This window comes from Echinops telfairi, unplaced genomic scaffold (genome assembly GCF_000313985.2).
Source record: "Echinops telfairi isolate 266 unplaced genomic scaffold, ASM31398v2 ScPeMD7_70;HRSCAF=299, whole genome shotgun sequence".
NCBI lineage: Eukaryota > Metazoa > Chordata > Mammalia > Afrosoricida > Tenrecidae > Echinops > Echinops telfairi.
In genome coordinates, this window is record NW_022103968.1 from 4,375,490 (window position 1) to 4,397,269 (window position 21,780).

At 55.2% G+C, this 21,780-nt stretch overlaps 2 protein-coding genes across 2 annotated transcripts in view; one reads left to right on the forward strand and one right to left on the reverse strand.

Moving 5' to 3' along the window:
- DOCK1 (dedicator of cytokinesis 1) overlaps positions 1-21,780 on the reverse strand; it is a 408,265-nt gene that overhangs the window by 241,959 nt on the left and 144,526 nt on the right. The gene's annotated exons all lie outside the window — the stretch shown is intronic.
- INSYN2A (inhibitory synaptic factor 2A) overlaps positions 1-21,780 on the forward strand; it is a 41,331-nt gene that overhangs the window by 17,019 nt on the left and 2,532 nt on the right. Inside the window, exon 2 of the mRNA XM_004700875.2 lies at positions 6,491-6,562. Within this exon, the coding sequence (XP_004700932.1) occupies positions 6,491-6,562 (72 nt within the window). The remainder of the gene's footprint in view (positions 1-6,490; positions 6,563-21,780) is intronic.

The window sequence follows — 21,780 nt, forward strand, 5'->3', positions numbered from 1 at the left end:
TTCAGCCCTCTTCCTCCCAGCCCTCCTGACCGCCGCCGCCTCTGGTCTTGGGCCTCCGTGTACTTGCTTGTTTCACGTGCTGGGCGCAGACTCTGCTCTGAGCGGCACTGCAGTCGGCCTGGCGGTCTCAAGGGCCCTCCAGGTTGTGGAGCGTGGGGACGCCATGCCTCTGGATGGCTGAGTCACAGGAGTGTATACCTCATGGTGTTTATCCATTCGATGTGACGGGCATCTCAAATACTGTGAGAAAGGCTGCAGTTGGTTAACCATATTCTGGACTGTTCTATAATGGCAGCCAAAAGCTTGGAGCCAGTTGCTGCTAAGAGCAGGAGGGCCAATCCATGCTGAGCTAATCCCACGGTCAGGCCCCTCTGGAGGAGAGGCCCCATGATTGCTCTCCATGTAAGTGCCGGAAATGGACTTCCCTCCCATCGTCCATACATCACAACTGTTGTATTTTCTAAAAGTGGAGAGAGGTCTTTCGAAGAGACACAGTTTGGGACAGGGTGGAACCTGGGACTGACTGCAGCACTGGACACCACCAGAACTGCCGGCCAGAGCAGCTTCTCCAGGTCCCTCTGCTGGAACGGATCCCGAGCAGCAGCTCCGCTCGCCTGAGGGCTTGCAGAGACTCCATGCCCTTTTTTATTTCATTTCCTCCTACCTGTTAGAGGAGTCCTGGTGGCAGGGTGGTTACAAGTTAGCCACAATCTGCAAGGTGAGCAGTTCGAAACCAACAGCTGCTCTATGCTAGAAAGACAGGTCTGTCTACTCCTTTGAAGAGTTACCGTCTTGGGAACCCCAGGTATGGTTCCACCCTGTGCTAGAGGGTGGCTATGAATTGGTATCGATTCAATGGCAGCGAGTTTGATTTTCATCTAAGTGAGACACCCCCACCCCCCCAGTAGTAGTCAGCTTTAACTTTCAGTGACGCTTGTCATGGCCAATGACACTCTGAAGAGCTTCCAATGAGAATGTGCTCAAAGGTGGCCCCAAGGCTGGAACTGTGTGATCTGGGGACAGGGGTCAAGGAATGGAAAACTGAAAGGGCTGAAGAGACCCGTGGCTGGCGCTGTCCTTGCGTCTGAATGCTCTGTGCACTAAAAGATGCACGTCTCTGAGGCCAGGAACACGGAGGAATTGAGTAAGGGCGATTGCACTGTTGACGGTGGGCGCTACAACGAAAAATGCACTGAAAACAATCCATATGTACAACGAAAATTCTCGTCGGGATTCATAAGGGTTCGTCTTAGAATAAAAGACCAAAGAGTCTACGTCTCTCATTTCCTTTTTGTAGACCATTGGAACTCTTAGATTTGACGAGTCTGTTGTCTTGGACGCCACGGCTGCTGCTGATGTCAGGTACTGTCTCTGAGCGACCCGGGAAAAAAAAAACAAGGCCTGCCTGGCCCCACACCGCCCCTTCAGCTGTTACGTTTGAGCCCATCGCTGCAGCCACAGTGCCGATCCGTCTCCTTGACCGTCTTCCTCTGTTTTGCTGACCCTGGACTTCACAAGGGGACACAAAGACAAACCCTGCAAACTTCCTTAAATTGATATTTACCAGACACCCAGCGGGTGCTCAGCATCATTCAGGCCTGGGGTTGTAAACCTTTCTAAGGTTGGGGATCATCACAGCCGACGGAAAGCTTTACAAGCAGAGGGAAGTCACTCGACAGACAAAACGCTGAGTTCTTTGTCAGGACTTTCTTCTCCCAAAGCTTTTTACCTCAGGGACCTAATCTCTGTGTCCTGCGTCCCGTAACCTCCCGAAGATCTCCGCCTCCACCTTCTCTGGAGAAGAGGAACCCGCCCCTGGTGATCCGAAGACTTGGGACGGATCCTCTTTGTGTCAGTGGCCAAGGAGGGAAACGGCATTCCCAGGATTGGTTTCATGACTTGTTTCCAAGTTGAGAGGAAATATATGTATATGTATATGTATTTATGTAGGGAATTCCAAAAGAGGGCTTAGTGTCCCTGGCTCGCTCCATCTATTGAGTGAACACACTCACTCAGAGGCTGCAAAATGATCACTGTGACCATGAACCGGTCAGCGAAGCTAAAGCCTACAGCCCGGAAGCTCCAAGGGCAATTAGACGATGACCAGCACCATGAGCACATGCGATGGCGGAGTTTAAAACCTTTCATGGAGCACGCCCTCCTTCTTCATGACGTTTTACCCGGCAAACCCTGATTGGCAGGAGCTGGTAGAGGCAGCCGATGACTTAACCACACGGCACAAGGTCAACCCTTCAAATCGTGCCCACCAATTAATCTCTCACGGACCTCAATTTTCTATAAACCACATTGACCGGCCAAACACATGCCTTGCTTTGCTTCAAACAAACCAAGGAAAAGGACTTGACAAACGGCAGCGCCAGGCTGGGATGTTTCCTCCCGCCAAGTCCACGGTGAGGGGCCTAGCAGTCGTTCTCAGCCATGGTGGAATCACGACTGACCACCACTCTTTGAAACGGGCTGAGGAAGAGCAGCCTCAGAGCTGTCCCCACACCAAGGACACTTGGTGACGACAACGACATTGCTTCTTCGCAGCAGACATCAGCAGGGTCGTGCCACACGCCAGGACTGGAAGAATCAGGTTGTAAAGAAAAGAAGCCGGGGAAAGAGAATGGGATGAACGGTGTGGCAGGTGCACAGAGGTGAGAACAGACATCAAGAGGGAGTGCTCCCAGGCCTCCTGTGTTCACCCCACCACCTGCAAGAACAACTACAGAGGTTTCCTGTGCGTAGAAAGTGGCTCCGCAAACCAGCCGACACCCTTCCCACCACCCGGTGCTCCTTCTGCTGGGAGCGATCGACCCTGGATCTACACAAGATGTGCCTCCCCTGGTGGCCATTCAGCTCTCATTTCAAATGTCACCTTCTGGGAGTTCTAGCTAAAGACAGCCCTTCCCCGCTTGTCCAGTATGAAAAGTTATCTCACGCTTCGTGGGTGTATGTCATCATTCATTCAGGCATACATGTGTGCCTTCATTCATTCACGCATGCATTCATTCGTTCATTCACGCATGCATGCACTTATTCAGTCATCCATGCATTCACTCATGTATGCCCTCATCCATCCAATCACATATTCACTCATTCATTCATTCACTCCATTCCATTGTGTCCTCATTCACATATGCATGGTTGGTTCCTGAGCATATTCATATGTTGTTAGTCAGTGTCCACCCTGCTGTAAGCCCCTGTCTGCTCACGAAGGTCAGCTAGAATAAGGCTGTCACTTAGTAGGAACGGACACCTATTTTCAGAAGGACTGCTCTGAGGGCGAGAACTATGCGTTTCACAAGGTGATAGGATTAGTCTTTCCCAGGAGGGGCTTAAAGCAAACTTTCTGCAGGAGAACTCCTGGGTCAGGACAGAGCCCTGGTGGGCACCAGAGGTACCTGGAGGCCCTCTCCTGTCACTGCTATACTCTCCCCCCACCATGCAGTGGAGGACCAGGATGGAGGACCCAGGAGGGCAGCCAGGAGTCTCTGAAGGATGAGCTGTGACTGGCAGTGGGACTGTGCCCTCCTGCCGATGGGAGGCTGGTGCCTTGGCTGTGAGGCCCCAGGCTGCACTGTGAGACCCTTTGGGGCTGCTCTGAGCACCAGCTCTGGAGACAGCCTCAGTGCAGAGAGAGGCTGCAGCGGGACCGTGTGCTGTCCGGATGTCAGCAGAACCATCTCAAAATAAACACCAGCTCACGGCCTTCACATCGATTTCGACTCGTAGTGACCCTTCAGGACAGAGCAGAACTTGCCTTTGGCTTTCGAGCCTGTGAACCTGCACGAGGGCAGAGAGCCTCAGCTTTCTCCCCTGGAGCGACTCCTGGGCTGGAGTCACTGACCCAGCAGGTGGCAGTTCTGGACACAGCCCATGAGGCCACCAGGGTTCCTTCAAGACGCTTCTAGGAGTTGAGAATTCACACTGCCCTCCATTCCTGAAAGAAGACCCCGAAATGAATATTCAGAAATGCCCCCGGGGGTCTCCCTATAGTCTTTCAGATGCCTAAACCTCAGATTCAGCTCCCAACACAGGCAAGAGTATTGTACAAGGAGGCTTTAAAGGTCTGTTATGTGTCCGTTCCCTTTTCCCATGAACTCTGGTGATCCCCACGAATGTCCTCCCTGCCCTGCTGGCTCATCCCTACCCATACAAGGCTGGTAGACCTGGACCCACACTCACCACCTCCACGTCAGCGCTGGAGCTAGTACACTCGGATTTCGGGAAACAAATTGGCCTGGGCCGGATGGGAGCTGAGGGCCAAGTGCTGGCAGAATAAGGGGATAGAGGAAGATGTTTCATGTAGAAGACGTGGGGATAGAAAGCCCAGGCAGAACTGTAGGGCAGGTTTGATGAACCAGGAGCCAGGATGGAAAGGTCAGGCAGAGAGGCCAGCGGGGCTCATGAAGAAGAGCGAGCCAGGGGAGACTAATGACCCTGTCCAGAGAAGACGAGAGGAGAGTACGACTTGCAGGTTCCCCGGGGCCCCACTGTGCTGGCACACCCAGAGGAGAAGGCGACGCAGGCTGTGCTGGGGAAGCGTCCCACAGGTGCATAGGTCCCGAGAGCCTCGCTCCTGCTCGAGGTGGTCAGAAGCAAGGCTGAGAAAGGAGCTGGTCACCGGCAGGATGGATAAACAGACTGCATAGAAATCACAGGTCAAGGCCAAACCGACCAGAGCCCACCAGGGCAATCTCGTCACGAGCAGGAAAGGCCGCTTGTCCAATGTTGATGCACCCGAAGCATCCCCGGGAAAACACGAGGACCATCTGTTGCAAACCCGCCGCACATGCACGAGAAGCGGACACAGTGAGGGGTGGAAACACGTCATGGCTGACAATACATGTGCCCCCCCCGCCCCCCAGGTGTGTGCGCCCGCTAGCATGGAAGTCATTCTCCCGCCACACAGTTAGCAGACTCCCTGCAAGCAAAGACTTCTTGGGGAGAAATGGGCATGTGAAGGTACCACCGTGGAAATGGGGTATCAGACCAGGTGGGGACACGAAATGCTAAGAAGACGAAGAAGACACCCCCCATCCCTTCTGGTTTCTCCAGGTGTGGGGGTGGGAGCGTTTCAAGGCCACTCAGACACAGCGAGGAAAACCGTCTGACCACATGCTAGCTTTCAGCCTGCAAAGGGACATCATCCGCTCTAAAGAAGACCCTGAGATGATGCCTGTAGGCCAAGGGCTTTCTCCTCTTCCCCTCTCTCCAGACATCCCCCCAAATCCTGTCGGCTCTCAAGGGGTGAACAGGACTCCTTACCTCAACAGAGGCAGAGTGAGGGGGTGGGAAGCCTCCGGAAGGGCAGCAAGAGCTACTAGCACGGGGTCAGCAAACGGACTGTGGACACTCAGTCTGAACATTGGGGATTCACCGACCGAGAGGCAAATTCAAAGGCAGCTCAGCAGGTTCATCCAGATCACGTTCCTATGGCACCAACTAGGATTCCTCTTCTAAGGTTTTTCAAACAGTTTACAAATAAATGTAAAAGACTCCCACAGCCGAATGTCCAGGGCCCCAGTGGCACAGTGGTGAGGCCGGTGCTGCCAACCAGAAGGTGGGCAGTTCAAACCCACCGGCAGCTTGGTGGGGGAAACTCGAGCAGTTGGCTGCTATCAGGATCTACAGCCTTGGAACTGCTCAGTCCTGTGTGTAGGGACTTCAGGGGTCTGAACTGACTGGAAGGACAAGGGACTGGCTTCGTGGCGAAGGACGTGGCCAGGGAACGTGGCTTTGCAGCCCACGCAGTCATGGAGGCGGCCGGCCCTCCAGGCAGTGTGTGTGTGGTTGGTTTTCCCTGCGCGTTTCTTTAAAACTCCATCGATATAAAGCTGCACTGAAACATCCCCAAGTCCCTCTGCTTATAACAAAATCAGATTATTTACTTCATCCAGGAGCTTATGTTCATATTCTAAATTTAATTTAAATATCATTTTAGCTGGAGAGGCCGCGTCGGTTGTCTACTAAGAAAAAAGAGGAGAAAGAAGGCCAAGTGGGGAAGGGAGGCAGTCCAAGTCCATGACCAAGGTGACAGCAGAGCAGCCTTGGGGACGGTCCGACCCCTGCATCCCCTCCAAGAGAGAGAGTCCAGTGGTGCAGAGGCTAAGTGCTGGCCTGGTAGCTGACGATGGGCGGTCTGATCCCACCACCCACTTGCTTCCAGGGCGAAGGGTCACTGTGAGTCAGAGTGCACTGCACAGCACAGGGGCAGTTTGGCTTTTGGTTGGGGCTCTAGGTGGAGTACCGGTTATGCATTGGGCTGCTAAGCTCAAGGTCGGCAGTTCGAAACCACCGAAAGATGGCCTTTCTACTCCCATAGAGAGTTACCGTCTCTGACACCCACAAGGGGCAGTCCCACCTGCCCTCCAGGATCTCTCTGTGAGTGGGAGTCGGCTTGAGGGCCGTGAGATTGACTTTGTTTCTTTCTGGCAAAGGCAGCGGGCACCCCTTGTAATGCTCTCCTGTTCTTATCTTGTAGGCTTTCCTATCGGACGGGGCAAGACACAGCTAACTGTGACACATGCAGGAACAGTGCTTGCATTATCTATAGGTAGGTGTGCCTTCCCCCCTTCCCCGGGTTGCTGATGACTGAGGCATGGTACTCACCACTACCTGTGCCCTGTTGGAGCCCCGCAGGGACGAGCAGCTCAGACACAAGGGGAGGTCCTTTCCTGGGCAGCTCCCTCAGTTCCCTCTAAACACTCTATCCCAGGTAGGTTTCCACCCGCCGACGAGGTAGTGCTGCACCCCACTTCTCTGGCAAATGCCTTGGGGTGGTTTCAAAGATGGGCTCCTGCAGGCGGCACAGATTGTTGGGCAAAGGCTGGGAGGCAGAAGCCCTTCTAGGGTAAAGATCCGAAACTTGAACCCACCTACAGGTGCTAGGAAGGCCGCACCAGGGTCCCAGCTGCTCACCCCAAATAGGCCAGCTCATGTGGGGCATTCACATGGATCCTGGTCCTCATGCCCCCTGGGGCAGGGGCCCCTCTGCCCAAAGCCCTGCACCTGAGCTTCATAGCTCACTACTACTGTGGTCATGAGGAGTTACTTTGAGGTTGGCTTCTATTCGTGACAAGCAGGGGCAGAGACCTCCCTTAGACAGAAGCCATGCTGGACTGTCCTTCAGAATCCCGGCCATCCTCCTGGCTTCCTCACACCTGGAAGTGAATGCAGTGCGAGTGTCAAAGAGAAGCCTCAGGGAACTGGTGCCCCGGAGGTCCTCGGGAAACGTGGGTCAGGAAGCCCCATCCCCTCTGCCCCCCAAAGCACCTCTATAAAGCTCTTCGGTGCTGCCAGCCTCTGCAGGGGAAGCCCGGGTGGGGAGAAGGTAAAAGTAGATTACGTGTCTCTGACACAGGTTGTCCCCGACAGTTGGCACACACCGGTGACGAGAGATCCTACTGGTGACCGCCAGGGTGTGAAGGGTCCTGAGGGTCCCTTGTACACATCATTGTCCCTCCTAGGACCACAGACAATGTTGCGGTGGGTGACTCCAGGTTAGCATTCTCATTCGAACCCCCAAGCTAAACGTAAAGATCGGATTGATCACGATATGGATTGGGCTAACCTCAAGGTCAGCAGTTCAAAACCACCAGCCTCTCCAAGGGAGAAAGATGAGGCGTTCTCCTCCCTTAAAGAGTTACAATCTCGGGAACTCACAGGGCAGTGCGATCCTATCCTACAGGGTCAGGATTGGCTTGATGGCAGTGAGTTTGGTTTTTCTTGGGGGAAAAAAGAAGTATTCGACTTATGTCAGCATTTAAGCTGACGCATCTGAAATTGGGGGCTCCCTGTAGAGCCAAGACGAGGGAGGCTGTCCCATGCCAGAGGGAGCCAGCTGCCTCCTCAGGGAGGCATGGTGATGGGGGGCAGACTGCAGGGTGGGACACTTCAGAAGGGCTCCAGGTTCCTTGAGAGCAGATTTGGGTCACCTGCCCACCTGTCAGGAACAGGCAGAGAACTGGGCAGCTTTGAGTACAGGGTGCCCTGTTCCCACCTGGCTGTATCTACAGGTTCTCAGGTTGGGGCCAACTTGCCTCCCTGCAGCATTGGGCAGTGCTGTAGACATCTTAAGGATCCTTGGCGGCACAGTGGTAACTCTCTGGGTTGCGATCTACAAGGTCAGTAGTTCGAAACCACCAGTCACTCCAAGGGAGAAAGACTGGGCTTACTACTGCCCTAAAGAGTTACAGTCTTGGAAACTCACAGGGGCCGTTCGATCCTGTCGTGTCGGGTCCTTAAGAGCCGGCATCGACTTGTTGGCAATGAGTTTAGTTTGGGTTTTACGGTGCCCCTATTGGTGCAGTGGTTAGCGCTAGGTTGTTAATTGAAAGGTCAGCAGTTCAAAGCCACAAGACACTTTAAGGGAGCAAGACGTGCCAGTCTGCTTCTGTAGCCTGATGAACCCTGGGGGAGGGTCCGCTCTCCTACAGGGTGGCTGTGGGTCAGGACAGAGTCCAAGGCAGATGGCTGGATTTGGGTCCAGGCTGGCAAGGATAACCTTGGTCGTTCCAGCTGGGGAGCTGCCCCTGGCACCTAGTGGCTAAAGGCTTTCACGGCCCAGACTGCGAGGACTCACCCAGGTTAGAGTGTTGACTGCAGGGTGGTGGCGGGCTGGTTTTGTTCTGAATATCATAAAAAATGCTGAGCAGTGGTCACTCGCACTGAGTAGGAGTCCTCTGAGCTGTGTAGGAGGAGGTGATAGCGAGAAGGGCATGTCCAGAATCTCACATCTGGACCCAGCAGACAAGGTCGAGCCATTGAAGAATTAACCAAAGGGCACTGTCACAAAAAATAGCCACCGCACTTAAAATTCTGATTTTGACTTGAATCGTGCAAATTGCCATCCACCGCTGACGTGACGCAGAACTGTGTTTCCCCCAGTGAGTGATGCTGAACCCTGAGGGGGCGGGCGTGGAGTGCTGGAATGACCCCAGAGGGCAGCAGAAGCAGACACCTACCCTTTGTCTGGCTTATGGGCTGAAGTGCAAACGCTGTAATTGCTGGGAGACGGAGGGGGACTGAGTCATTGCTGTTCTGAAAGCAGGGCAGTAGGCAGCATGCATTTGAGGCCCTGAACTTGAGCGCTCTGGCAGTTTCTGCAAGGCGTCCGCCTGTCTTCTCCAGATAGGCTCCCTGGAGCCTGCTGTCCCACCAGATTTCCCCAGTCTGTTTCACACCCGTGGCCCTGGAGCCGATTTCATTGCACGTGGAACAAACCCAAAAGGGCAGAGTAGAGGGAAAACTGCTCCTTAGAGTTTCTGAGATGGAATCGCCATCTCTTCTTTCTCCCGAGGTGTGGAGGGCTCACTGGGAGGACTGGGGCTGCCATGACGAGCCCAGCACTTAACCTACCAGGCCACCAGGGCTCCTAGTCAGCCCCGGCCTTGTGCCACAGCCTGGTCCACAGAAACAGCCACTCACTGGAGACTCAGCTACGGCTCTCTGGTTTACTGCTCTTTCACAGACAAGAGACCCTTTCAGTGACAAATACAAATGGCCAGACAAGTCCGGGGACAAAAGAAACAACATCCCCTTGGTAAGCTCACAGACTGATGAGTGCAGGGCAAACCAGATAGACCCCCATCAATCAGCTCCCAGAGGAGAAAGACCCCGGTAGTGAATCCGCACACAACTCCCGGCCATTGCCAGTACCTGGCATCAGGATTTCAAGGCTGCTCTCGTTAAGGGAAGGGCCCAGCTGACCAAATGCTTGGCCCCTGGACCCTCCAGCATCTCCTTGTGAGAAAGGCCGGCCGATCTGTCCCTTGGACTAGTCACTCCGGGGCCCCATGTGCCTGAGAAGAGGATGGGGCTGGAGTAAGAGGGGCATCCTCAGCAGATGGCTCAGACCACCCCCACCAGGGCCCCAGGGGCCAAGGGTTTCCTTAAGACACAGCGTCCAGAAGCCACTTGTCCTTGGGCGGGAGACGCTGCCTGTGACTGTGGGCACTCAGAGGGACTCAGAGGGACTTTGCAGGCACCCAAGGCTGGGCTGACTTGAGTCCGATTCTCCCTTCCATCACGGAAGCTCACACACTGGTCCTCCTCCAGTGCCTGCGTAGAAGGTGACACAGAAGGGGAAATCGTAGGCTGAAGGCACAAGGTCTTGCATGTGCTGCTGAGCCTGCCCTGCGCTGTGGGGTGGTCAGGTACCAGGGTTAGTAGGGTCTCCATCTGAGGATCCAGGAAGGACCTCCTCCCACAGCATAACACACCACCACCCCCATCCTCCAGGGCCCTTCCTCTGAGTGCCCCTGTGTAGATTAAAGGGGGCCCGAAGTGAAGACATTTTGGAGATCAGGAGAACCCAAGGTCCTCCCAGCCGCCACTTTCCACCTGTTGTAACCTGTCCAACCTGTTGCTAACCCGCACAAACAGGACCTGCACTTGTCTCTTTTCAAAAGCCCAGGAGCCCTGGGGGTGCAGTGGTCACGCCCTGGGCCGCGAACAGCAAAGCCAACTGTCAGAGACCGCCAGCCACTGAGAGAGAGAGAAAGAGAGAGCCCTTCTACTCCCACAAAGTCTCAGCCACCCACAGTGGCAGCTCTACTCTGTCCTAAAGGGTTGCGGTGAGTCGGCATCCACTCGATGGCAGGGAGTTTGGTTTGGGGGTGTGAAATCCAGCAGCCCTCTCCACAGAGAACAAGCAGCGGCCAGGTTTCCAGTCCCTCCTGGTCTGGCACAGCGAAGGGGCGACATGTATGGCCTGGCTGTCTGGAGTGTGCTCCGACGTTCTGACACAGCTCCGGACCATGGTGCGGGAGCAGCGGTATGCATTTCCTCAGCTGCTCTACCGTGGAAATACGCAAGGCTTGGGAGGAAGGAGGAAAAGTCTGGAAGCAATTCCAGCGGAGAAAACAAGCCAGCGACAGCATCAGCGCCAGAAGCAAGAGACGGCTCGCTCTCGGGGCGCCTTGTCCCTCCAGAGCTCCTTGCTCACAAGGCCACCGGGCGTTCAGTGGCACCAAGCTTCTGTCCCTCCTCTCCTTGTTGGCCTTGCCATCAAGTCACCGCCGACTCGTGGTGGCCCTGGGAGTCGGAGCGGCCCTGTGCAGGGCTCAGTTTATAGTGGCTGGCTTTTCAGAAGCAGATCACCAGGCCTTGCTTCCTGGGCACCTCCAGGTGGGCTGCCATCACCAGCCTACTAATAGGCCAGCGCTTTACCGTGTGAGCCAGCCAGGGAACCCTCTCTTGGGCCGGGTGTCCAGGAATCACCAGATCCCGCAGGATCGCACTGCAGAATCAGTCAAGTCCCTTCGGGCTCTGGAGTCCTGGGAGCCTATAATTCACAATTAGGAAGGAAATGGTCCCGAGCGAGGCAGCTGACGGAGAACCAGAGCAGGGAGGATGCATGCCCGGTCACAGAGACAGCCTTCTGGAGTCTGGATGTGGCTTTCAGTGACGCCAACAACCCTCCCTCGGTAGAGTATCCGTTGGGTGCGCCCTACTCCCCAGGAACCCCGAGGCCCAAACATGAGCGTTCTGATTGTGGTGGATACCAATCAGTCCCCCCCACACACCCCTGGCCCTTTTTCTAGTTTCCTTTTCCCCTCAAGACGACGTCCCTTCGATTGTCAGGCAGGGGAATTCTAATTTAAGATCATCTCGGCATGAAAGAGGATTAGCAGGGCCTCGAGTTTTCCCTTCCTTTGGGGAAACATTGCTGTTTGTTGTTTTGCCAGAGCTTCCTAGACCCTGTCAGAATATTCTGTAACGAATGATTTGCGGGGCAGGGAGAATGTGCCAAGGATAAATGACTGATCATGATCTCTGCAGGTGACAGTGGGCATTGTTGGGGTCCAGTCCCTCTGGGTCATTCTTTTGGAGGGGATGAAGGGGTGAATCACCCAAGAGATGATACGTCTATTGGTTTGAACCCTGAGAGGAGCTGAGACACACCCCTGGCAGGCCCATGGCCGCCCTCCTCCCCGAGGGGGTCTTGGGGCAAAATCAGACAGTAAGAGAACAGCATAGGTCCAGCTGTGCATGTTCCTATGAAAATAGTGTGTGCCAACCTGGACGCAAAGGTTCTGGGGGAATGAAAGCCAACGTTTGAAATTGTGAATCCTGCTGATTCAGAGCTAAACGGGCATCTTCAGCAGGGCTTAAGCAGAGGGGAGTGCCAGCTGCAAGGCTTGAAAGGAGTGTCGGTCGGGGGTGGGGGCACCCACTGCGTCTTCATTTCTGCATCACCAAGGCTACCCGGAGCTGACAATCCTAAGTGTGGGATGGACTCAGGGCTAGGCTTGGACACCACATGTCCCCAGTCGGCTGCCACCACGGCTTCGGAGGGAGCCTGCTAAGTGGCCCCTGGCCCTGCCACGTCTTCCTCGTCCCACGGGCAGTCTCATGCAATGTCGAGGGCTCTCCGCTCGGGGGTGATGGATCTTCCCAGGGCCTCCCAGGAGACAGACCGAGTCCCACGGAAAGCCACCCCGGCTCATCCCGTACTAGAAGCGTCTGTGCCAAAGGTAGTAAGAGGGAGAAGACAGAGAGGAGTCTTCCAGGCACACAGACAGCCACGTCACAGTCAGGGAAGGTGGGAGGGCGGGCAGATGGACGTGGGTGGATGGATAGAGGGAAGAAAGGGAGGAGGGAGCAAGGGAGGAAGAAAGAATAGAAAGAAGGGAGCGTGGGGAGAAAGAGGAGAGGAAGGGCGAATGGGTGGGTGGATGGAAGGGAGGGACAGTGTGTGCGTGGACGGAAGGAAGGCAGTTGGCTAATCAGCTGGGATGCTGTTCCCACCAGCAGGGCTGACCCCGGAGGTAACAGGAGAGTCTTGACGGGGTGCCACCCTGTGACAGTCTTAGATTTGTCTGCCTCGGGTTCATCACAAAGGGTGGGAGCTGCGGTGCCAGTTTCACGAGGAAAATAAGTACAGCTTGCTTTTCGAGGACGATGGAAATTTTCCGAGGTGCTAAATATGGGAGGGAGCCGTGTTCACGGGCCCTGCACCTGGGAAACTCCCTGGGGACTCAGGCACTAGCGCCCGTCGCTGCTGGGCTGAGTCTACTTCCAGTCCTCGGGAGAGGACTTGGCCCAGAAGAGAGGAGGCCTGGGCTACCCCGAGGAGTGGGCTCACACTGGCCCCTGGTGCCGCCCAGGGACACACACTGCAGGTCTGAGCAGAAGGGTCAGCTGGGGTGCTGGGCCCTCTCAGTGAAGGCCAGAGTGGAGAGGCCACGAGGGCAGTGCAGGGTCCAGCCAGGCCCTCAGTGGAGGTGGCGCAGAGCTGGCCCAGCCGGGCTTGGGATCTGCTGGTTTTCCCTGGAGGGGATGTCCAGAGAGTTTAAGTGAGAGAAGCCACCCCTTCTGGGAACCATGCACCCCAAACGTGGAGGGGCCCCAACTTCCAGCTGTTTGTTGCTTGCTGACCCAGTGGTGCCGGGACCAGGGTCTGGGATTGCCAGTCGCTGTTTCAGCCAAAGCCAGAGGCCAGGTGGATTTGAGAAGCTCTTCGTTCATCTTGAAAGAGCAGGGCAGAAGCAGAAGGGATTGCTGCATCCCAACCGTTTCACGAATCCCGTGGAAATCGAGCAAGTTATGCCCCAAACTACGAGGCAAAAAGACAGGCTTTCGGATGCACACAGGACACAATGGTGTGTACCAAGAGTTCCCCAGGGGTAACCAAACCGGCATCCCCTGAGCCCTCATGCTCTGGTGTTTCTCCAGCTGAAGGCGGCTTCGTGCCTGGCTATTCGGCTTACTGGCCTTGCTTACCACCTTCCTGAGTTAGAACATCCCTGCTGACGAAGCCTAACAGGAATTTTCACTGCGAGGGAAGGGGCAGTTACATTTTGAGTTTCCAACTACAATGTAAATCACGCGATATTTCTAGTGTTTTGATTAACTGCAGGCTAAGTGTTTCCACCGTCCTCTACCACCCCACTGCTCCGGGAACAGAGAGGGTCCTGGTGGCGCCGTGGTAAAAGTCGTGCGGCTGCTAACTGCAATGATGCCGCACAGGTTTGAAGTGGAGCTTCCAGACCAAGGCGAACTAAGGAGAAAGGCCTAGCAAGGTGGCTGCCCAACTCAGCCACTGCAGCATCTGTGTGGCACCCCAGGCTGACCCCACGGCTGCCCTAAGTCAGTCAAGGGCCACTGAAGGGCCGCCTGGTGGCAGGAGTCTCTCTGGGTGGGCAGCTGACCTGGAAAGGACGGCTAGTGGAGTCCACCCACTAGTCCTTTGGAAGAACGGCTTGGTGATCTACCTCTGAAATGGCCAGCCGCCACCAACCCTGAGAGGCACAGTGCTGTGGACACCGGGGGCATGACCGAGGGCAGCAATCCGCTCACCTTCTTCAAAACAGACCAGCCAGCCCCTTTCCATGGGGTCAGCTCTAACTCAGAGTCCACCCCCCTGCGGGACAGAGGGGCCTGCCCCCACGGGGAGCCAGGGCTGTCATCTTCATGGAAGCAGCCCGCCACCCCTTTCTCCTGGGTTCACACCTCTGCCTGTTGGCTAGCCTCCTGGTGAACTAGAGAGCAGTGTTCTGGGCTGGCAGTCGGGGAGGAGTGGGCTGCCATGAACTTGGGGGAGGGGGGGGAGGCAGTACCAGGACCTAAGTTGCCTGCCCTCTTTGGGCTGCCTGTCATCAAAATGAGGAGAGGAGAGCCAGCTGGGCAGGCGAGAGACTGCCACTAAGCTAGGGACGTAGGACAGCTGTGGGTCTCTTCGGCTGGTAGGCACAGGGGAGAAAATGGCAGAGCACAGGCAGGCTCAGTTGGCCAGACAGTTGTTGATCTAATTGCTGCGCGGTGCCCTCTCTGTGGTCCGCTGAAAGGGCGGCATAAATATGCGGGATGCTCGTCTCACTAGTCACCTGGTCCCTTTCTTCCTGCTCCAAGATGATAAATAAGGCAGCAGCCTTTACATGCCAAGCTCAGAGTGGTTCCCTGTATGGACTCTTTATCCCCCGAAACTGGGCTGCCTCCAGGCCAAGGGTGTAGAATGGGGCTGGGTGCCAGAGTCTGAACTCCACCGAAAGGGGCAGACGGGAAGCTGTCCCAGGGTGGAGTGGTGGGGGAAGGGAGGCTGTGTGCCAAAGGATGAGCTCCAGTTCACGGAGACCCCGTGTGTGGTCAGAACAGCACATCCCCGGGGTTTCCTTGGCGCTCAGCAGGGGCCAGCTGCTTGGGTGCATTCCAAACTCTTAACCTGGCCGCTTGAGAAGGGTGCACGAGGCGATCTTAAAAGGAAGTGGGTCTTTGCTATGGTCAGGGAAATGCAGAACGCGTCCGGAAAGGGCAGGTCCTGCGAGACAGCATTGGTAGCCAGGACACACAGCGAGTGCTCATTTAACAGCAATGCAAACTCCCTCACTTGGCATACCAGGAGAGGGGCTAGATCTTAGAGTTCAGACATTCCTATCTAGGGAGGCCCATCTATCTCCAGTACTGATAGTATTGGATTCCCTTCTATTTCTGGTGATGATAGGGATGGGTATCCTGCAAGGTCAGCAGTTTGAAGTGACAAGCTGCTCAGTGGGAGAAAGAGGAGGCTTTCTACTCCCGTAAAGAGCGACAGCGTCAGAAACCCGCCTGGACAGTCCTACCCAGCCCTGTGGGGTGCTCTGAGTCGGCATTGGCACATAGCCAGGAGCTCGGTTTGGTTTGTTTCCAGCATTAATACAACTGAATGTCCTTCTGTCTTTGGTATTAATCCTACTGGAGGCCCATCAGTTTCCAGCAGTCATCTTAAATGGATGCCTAGCTATTTCCCGTATTAATATTATCAGATGCCCATCTAGTTCTGGCATTAATACAATGGGATGCCCATGTATTCCTGGTATTAATAGTACTGGATGCTTTTCTATTTTGGATATTAATATTAGTTGAATGCACATCAAGTTCCTATATTAATATTACTGGATGCCCTTCTACTTCCTGCAGGAATAGTACTGGATGCCCCTCTATTTCTGTTATTAATATTATTAGATGCTCATCTAGCACCAGTATTAATATTACTGGATGTCCATCTGTTTCCTTTATTAATTCTATTGGATGCCCTCTATTTTTGGCAGTAATATCATTGGACACCCAAATATTTCCAGCAGTAATATTATTGAATGCCTGTCTCTTTCCTTAATTAATATTACTGGATACCCTTCTACTTCCAGCACTAATATTATTGGATGTCCAGGTATTTCCGGCAGTACTTATTACTGGATGCCCACTTATTTCTTTTATTAATACTATTGGATGGTCTTCTATTTTTGTCAGTAATATTACCAGATGCCTTGTATTTCTGATATTAATAGCATTGGATGCCCATCTAGTTCTAATATTAACATTTTGGCAGCTTTCTATTTTCCGCAATGATATTACTGGATGCCCAGGTATCTCCGACAGTAATCTTATTGGCTGCCCATCTATTTCTGGCAGAAATATTACTGGATGCCCATCGCTATCACTATCTCTGGGTCCACCCTGGCTGCCCGTCAATGCCAAGCTCGGTGCCCGATGGGGACTCTGCAATCTCATTCTTGAAGCCCATATGCCCAGGGCCAGGCTCAGCGGTGCCCTGCACCATGCCGTTGCAGCCGACGACACCCTGCCTGAGAAAGGGGGACTGACAGGGCTCCTTCCGTGCCTGAATGCAGGCAGAAGCCTGGGAGCTGGGCTCACCTGCTTTTAGCCCCAACTACAGAAAGGAGACTGGAGAGAGACTTCCCGTGTGTGCCTCCTAAATTAACTTGAGACGACAGCTGGCGGAGAGAGGGTGGCAGGGCCTGAGTATTTATAGGCGCATCCGACAACCATAGTGCAAACTAGTGACTTGAGGACGCGTCTGCCACCAAACGGTGGGGGTGGCTGCCGAGTGCTACTACAGACCTGGCCCACGTGGTCTCTCCGGAAGGACAGGGAGCAGGGCTCCAGCAATGGTGCAATGGTTTCTGGGTAAAGTTGTCAGAAGCTCCCCTTTCAAGAGGAAAAGAGCCACTCGAGAAATTAAATGGAGTCACAGGGCTGCCATCATTGCTTACAAACACCCAGGCACCACCGTGTGGCCCAGGTCCCCATGACAGCCCAGAGGACCAGCTCCGCACCTCCTCTGGGAAGCAGCAGCTTCCTGAAGGTCATGGTGACGACACCCAAGGTTTGACCCAGCTGCTCAAAAATGTCCTCTTCCCCTCACCGGCAGTTCCTGGACCTTCTCATCCCACTAGCCAACTCTGCAGGCTACAGCTCAAGCCACCCAGCACAGGGAACAGCCCACATCCAGCCCGGACAGCCTCATCCCGTCAGAGAGCAGATTCGGGCTTTTCTCACGGGATTTACTCTAGAAAATCTACGTGTGCCGAGTGTGTGGGGCCAGGCACCCCCAAAGGGGTATCACAAATGTCTGAACCCAGACCAGACTGCATGCTGCTGCTGGTCCCCAGGGTCTGCAGGGGATCTGGGAGACCACGCAGCATGGGACCCACACCTGGGAGATAGACAGGTTCCTGTATCTGCAGGACAAGAATGCAGATAACATGCCTGTCACACAGTTTTGGGGGCAACACAAGCCCTGGTTGCACCCCTGTCCTACGCTGGCAATGAGCACTGTAGGCAGAGGTGTGCTCTCTCCGGAAAAGCGTGGTACTCCGGGGCCTCCACCCCAGCAGAGCAAGAGGAGCAGTCAGACACTCACAAGCAGCCCCAGGTGGCCCCCCACCTTCCTCCAGACATCCTCGAAGTGGGTTTTCAGGGACAACCAGTGCAATCTAAGGAAGCTTCTGGTGAGCATCTGGTTGGGGGAAATTTTCCAGAATCTTCTTGGTGCACATTCTAATGGAAGGGATGCGGAGTGGGCCAGGGTGCTGCCTCATGAGGCACTCTGCTTCTCTGTACCCAGAGGGACCTCCTCTCCAGAGGAGAAAGGGCAACACGGCTGTGCTTGGAAGGGACCACCGTCCAGGGGTCTGGGGTGAACGCCGAGGCAGACTGCCTCCAGCGCTCAATTCTCAGTCACTGGCTCCACACCTCCCCCGTCCCCGAGGGAGCTGAGTGACGGACTGCTATCTGAAAGGTTGGAGGGTCAAGTCCATCTCCGAAGGGGCTCTGGGAAAGCCTCCTGAGAAACGTGGCCATCCTCGGAAGGGACTGCACAGCCTGTGGCTTTCTGGTGGCCAGGACCCGGGCCCTGCTTCAATGGTGGGAAGACAAGGATGAGCAGGAGGCCTGTGTTCACGGTCAGGGCCCATGCACTCTAGAGGGCAGAGCTGGAAACATGGGATGCAAGTCACATGGTGTGGTCAGTGCAGACAAGGAGATGCGCAGGAGGCCAGGTGGGAGATCCTTTGGAGACAGCCAGAGAAGGAGGAGCTCATGCTCGCCTAGGGAGTCCATGGCTGGGGACGAGGATCAGCAAGGACGCTGATGCCATCATCCCTCTCACCGTCTACCCTGAGTCCCCATGGGTGTCAGTCTGATCAGTGAAGCGCAGGTATGAGCCATCCCCATACCACGAGGCAGCCTGCTGTCCCCATCTGGGCCAGGGAGAAAGGTGTGTGCTCCAAACAGCAGTCCCCAAGGGACCAGTGATGTTGGATCAAGTCCTCTCCTCCTACCAGGCCAGCAGGGGCTGCTTCCTGGCTATTCAGATGGAGGGACTGGCAGGCTAGCTAACCTTCTGGCACTGCCCTCCTGGGCCAGCTGCCCACCTCGGACTCAGACTGGAGGCCCGGCTCCCTCCTGCTGTTCATGCGAATGCTCGACACCAGAAGCCGCAGCGCAAAGAGCAGTGCTGTTCGCCCCAGGAAGTGGCAAGTGCACACCCCTCCCCGGTGGTGTGGCTGCTGGCACCCAGGCACCAGGGAACCCTGGTGATGTCCAGGGATCCGAGTTGAGGGGCAAACAGCAGGGTCATCAGGTTGAACTCCCCAGTGTCCCAGTCTTTAAGGTCCTGGTCGAGGAAGCCCACAGAGGGAGTCCTACTCTGGCCTATGGTTCACTGTGAAAAGGGGTGGACACGCAATGCCCCACAGCCAGAAGAGCCCCACCAAGCTCAGCTGGGGAGAAGAACAGCAGCTGTTCACAGTCCTACATACATGCTCTCCCTTCCGGGGCGCAGCTTCCCGGAGCCTCGGATCGGGCGGGCAGAGAGGATTCAACCTGACAGCTAAAAGTCGAGTCGTTTTGTTAACAAGTCCTCAGATTACATTACTCTATGATTACACGGTATCGCAGTGTGATAAATTACTTAATAACAGGATTCCCAGTGTAGTTGCTTAATGGGAATTCAATAATTATAGGTGCCCGGGACTGCACTGCGAACCTATGAGATGCCAGCACCGTGTCTCTGATCTAATAACGCAGGACCTCGCTGGGGCTGTTGAGCTGGTGCTGAGCAGGCCAGGCAGCTGCAAGCATCACCGGGCGCCTCGGTGGGCTCTGAAGCCCCCAGCTGCAGGTGACAGCACCTCAGTAACGCAGTCGGAGGGGTTTGTGTCCCTTGTCAAATGCCTCAAATGTCCCGAGGCAGGCTGTTCTTCAGGGAGGATGGTAGATGGCTAGGCGACTCTTGTGGGAGGGACCCCAGGGTCCGCAGAGTGGAACGGCGAACTGATCCCAGTGAGGGGGCGACAGGAAGGCTGTGTGACCAGCCTCTAACTGTTTAGAATCCTCTTCGACACTGTGGACTCAGAGTGCCAGGGCTGCGGGCATCTCTCCTCTCCTGCAAAGGACACGGACTCTCTGGCGTCCTGTGGGGAGGGACCCTGCGGACCCTCGGATCTCGCTACTGCAGGACAGACGTGACACGCTGCCCAGGCCCTTTGATTTGCACTTTCAAGAGCTCTTCTGAAGAGTGACAATGCCTCAGGGCCAAGAAAACCGAACTCGGTCACTGCCGACTCCCAGAGACGCTGCAGGGCAGGGGAGCAGTGCCCCTGTGTGTTTGTTCCTGAGGCTACCACTCTCTCTGGGAATGGAAAGCCTGTCTTTCTCCCTTGGAGTGGCTGGTGGTTTCGAATTACGGACCATGCAGATTGGACCCTGCGGATCACAGCCAATGCTTAACCACTAGGCCACTGGCTGCACCTCCGTGATCCCATCCCGGGAGCCACACAAGCCTCTGTGGGGCTTACCCTGCTTGTGTGCATGGTGATGTCACTCACAGGAGCCCCTAGGAACGGAAGGGGTAACTAGCCCCCAATTTGTTGTTAATTTCCGAGTGATATTCCAGTCTCTGGACAATGGGGAAAAGTGAGAGTGGCTATAACACAGAAAGTGGCCTGGGAGACGGGCCTTGAACTCTTGAGCGTCTTAAACTCCTGAGAATATCGGGTGGCTGTTTTGTCTCCAAAGTACCCTCCTTTAGGAGAGCCACGGGAGGATGAGGGAGCCTCTACGGAGCCCTGGGGGCGTCCCAGCTATGCTTTGGGCTTCGATCCTCACGGCCGGCACTTGGAGACCATAGCAGCTCCGAGGGAGAAAGACTGGGCTCTCGACTCCCGTCCACAGCCACAGCCCGGGAACCCAGGGGGGTGCGCTGTGAGTCCGCACTGGCTCGATGGCGGGGAGAGAGAAACCCGCAGGGCTTCATGTTGCTCTACGTGGCCGGTGGCTCCACTGGCTGCGAGACAGGCCCAGCTTGTGTTTCGTCCTTGCCACCGAGCCTGCACTGGGCCCTCCTGGCAGGCAGTCTGGCGTCCAGACCAGACGTGGGAGGAGCTCAGAACAGACTGGAGGGAGGGTCAGGTTCAGTGCTGGGGTCCTTTCAGAAAGAGGGCACCTGAGATAGGAGCCCGCCCCAGCATGCCCAGGGACCTGCTAAGGGTCTGTAAGGGGTGGCTGGGTCCTTGGTCCTTTCCAGAGCCACAAAGAGAGGGGTCCTCACAGCAAGCAAACCACCTTCAGAGGCGGCCTCGAGGACCCCTCTCCTCACGGCTTTGAAAAGGGTGTTCTGAAACCGGCGTCAGCCCCACCATTCTTCCATATACCCAAGGTCATGGAGGGCCGTCCCTGTGGCTCATGTGGGCACACGAAGGCCCCAGAAGTGCCACTGCCACTTTGTGTCATTATTGCCTGAAAATGACTGCCCCCAAGGATGGCTGCTGTTCCTGCCTGGAAAAAAACTGGTTTTTGGAAATGGCTGAAGGACGCCATTCACAAAGGCCATGACTCAATGCCTTGGCTCTCCCGTGCTGCCAGAACACAATACCACAAGGGGGAGGATTTAATGAACAGAATTTCTTTTTCTCTCACCATTGAGGAGGCTAGAAATCTGAATTTGGGGTGCCACCTCGAAGGGAAGGCTTTTTCTCTGTGCGCTAGAGGAAGTCCTTGTCTCCTTTCAACGTCTGGGAGCCCAGTGTCCCTGGGGAATGTCCCTGCTGTGTCTTGGCATCAACCTTCCCCTGGGTCCAAGGACCACTCTGCTCAAGGGCCCTGCATCCAAAGAATGAATGCCACTTGCACACGGTCTCTCTTGGTGGTGGTCAGCGCCCCCCTGTCTCCACTCGCTTCTTCCTCCTTTGATCTCTTATTAAGATGGAAGGTGATACAGGCCCATTTGCCCTTGACATCTGATTAGGGCTGTAGCCAGGATAAGGTGCTGCCTCTGACTCTCGAGCCGAAACCAGGTCACTGCCATTGAGCTGATACTGGCCCTGTCCGTTTCCAATACTGTGGCTCTTAAGGTCCTGGTCGAGGAAGCCCACAGAGGGAGTCCTACTCTGGCCTATGGTTCACTGTGAAAAGGGGTGGACACTGCTCATCTAGCACCAGTATTAATATTACTGGATGTCCATCTGTTTCCTTTATTAATTCTATTGGATG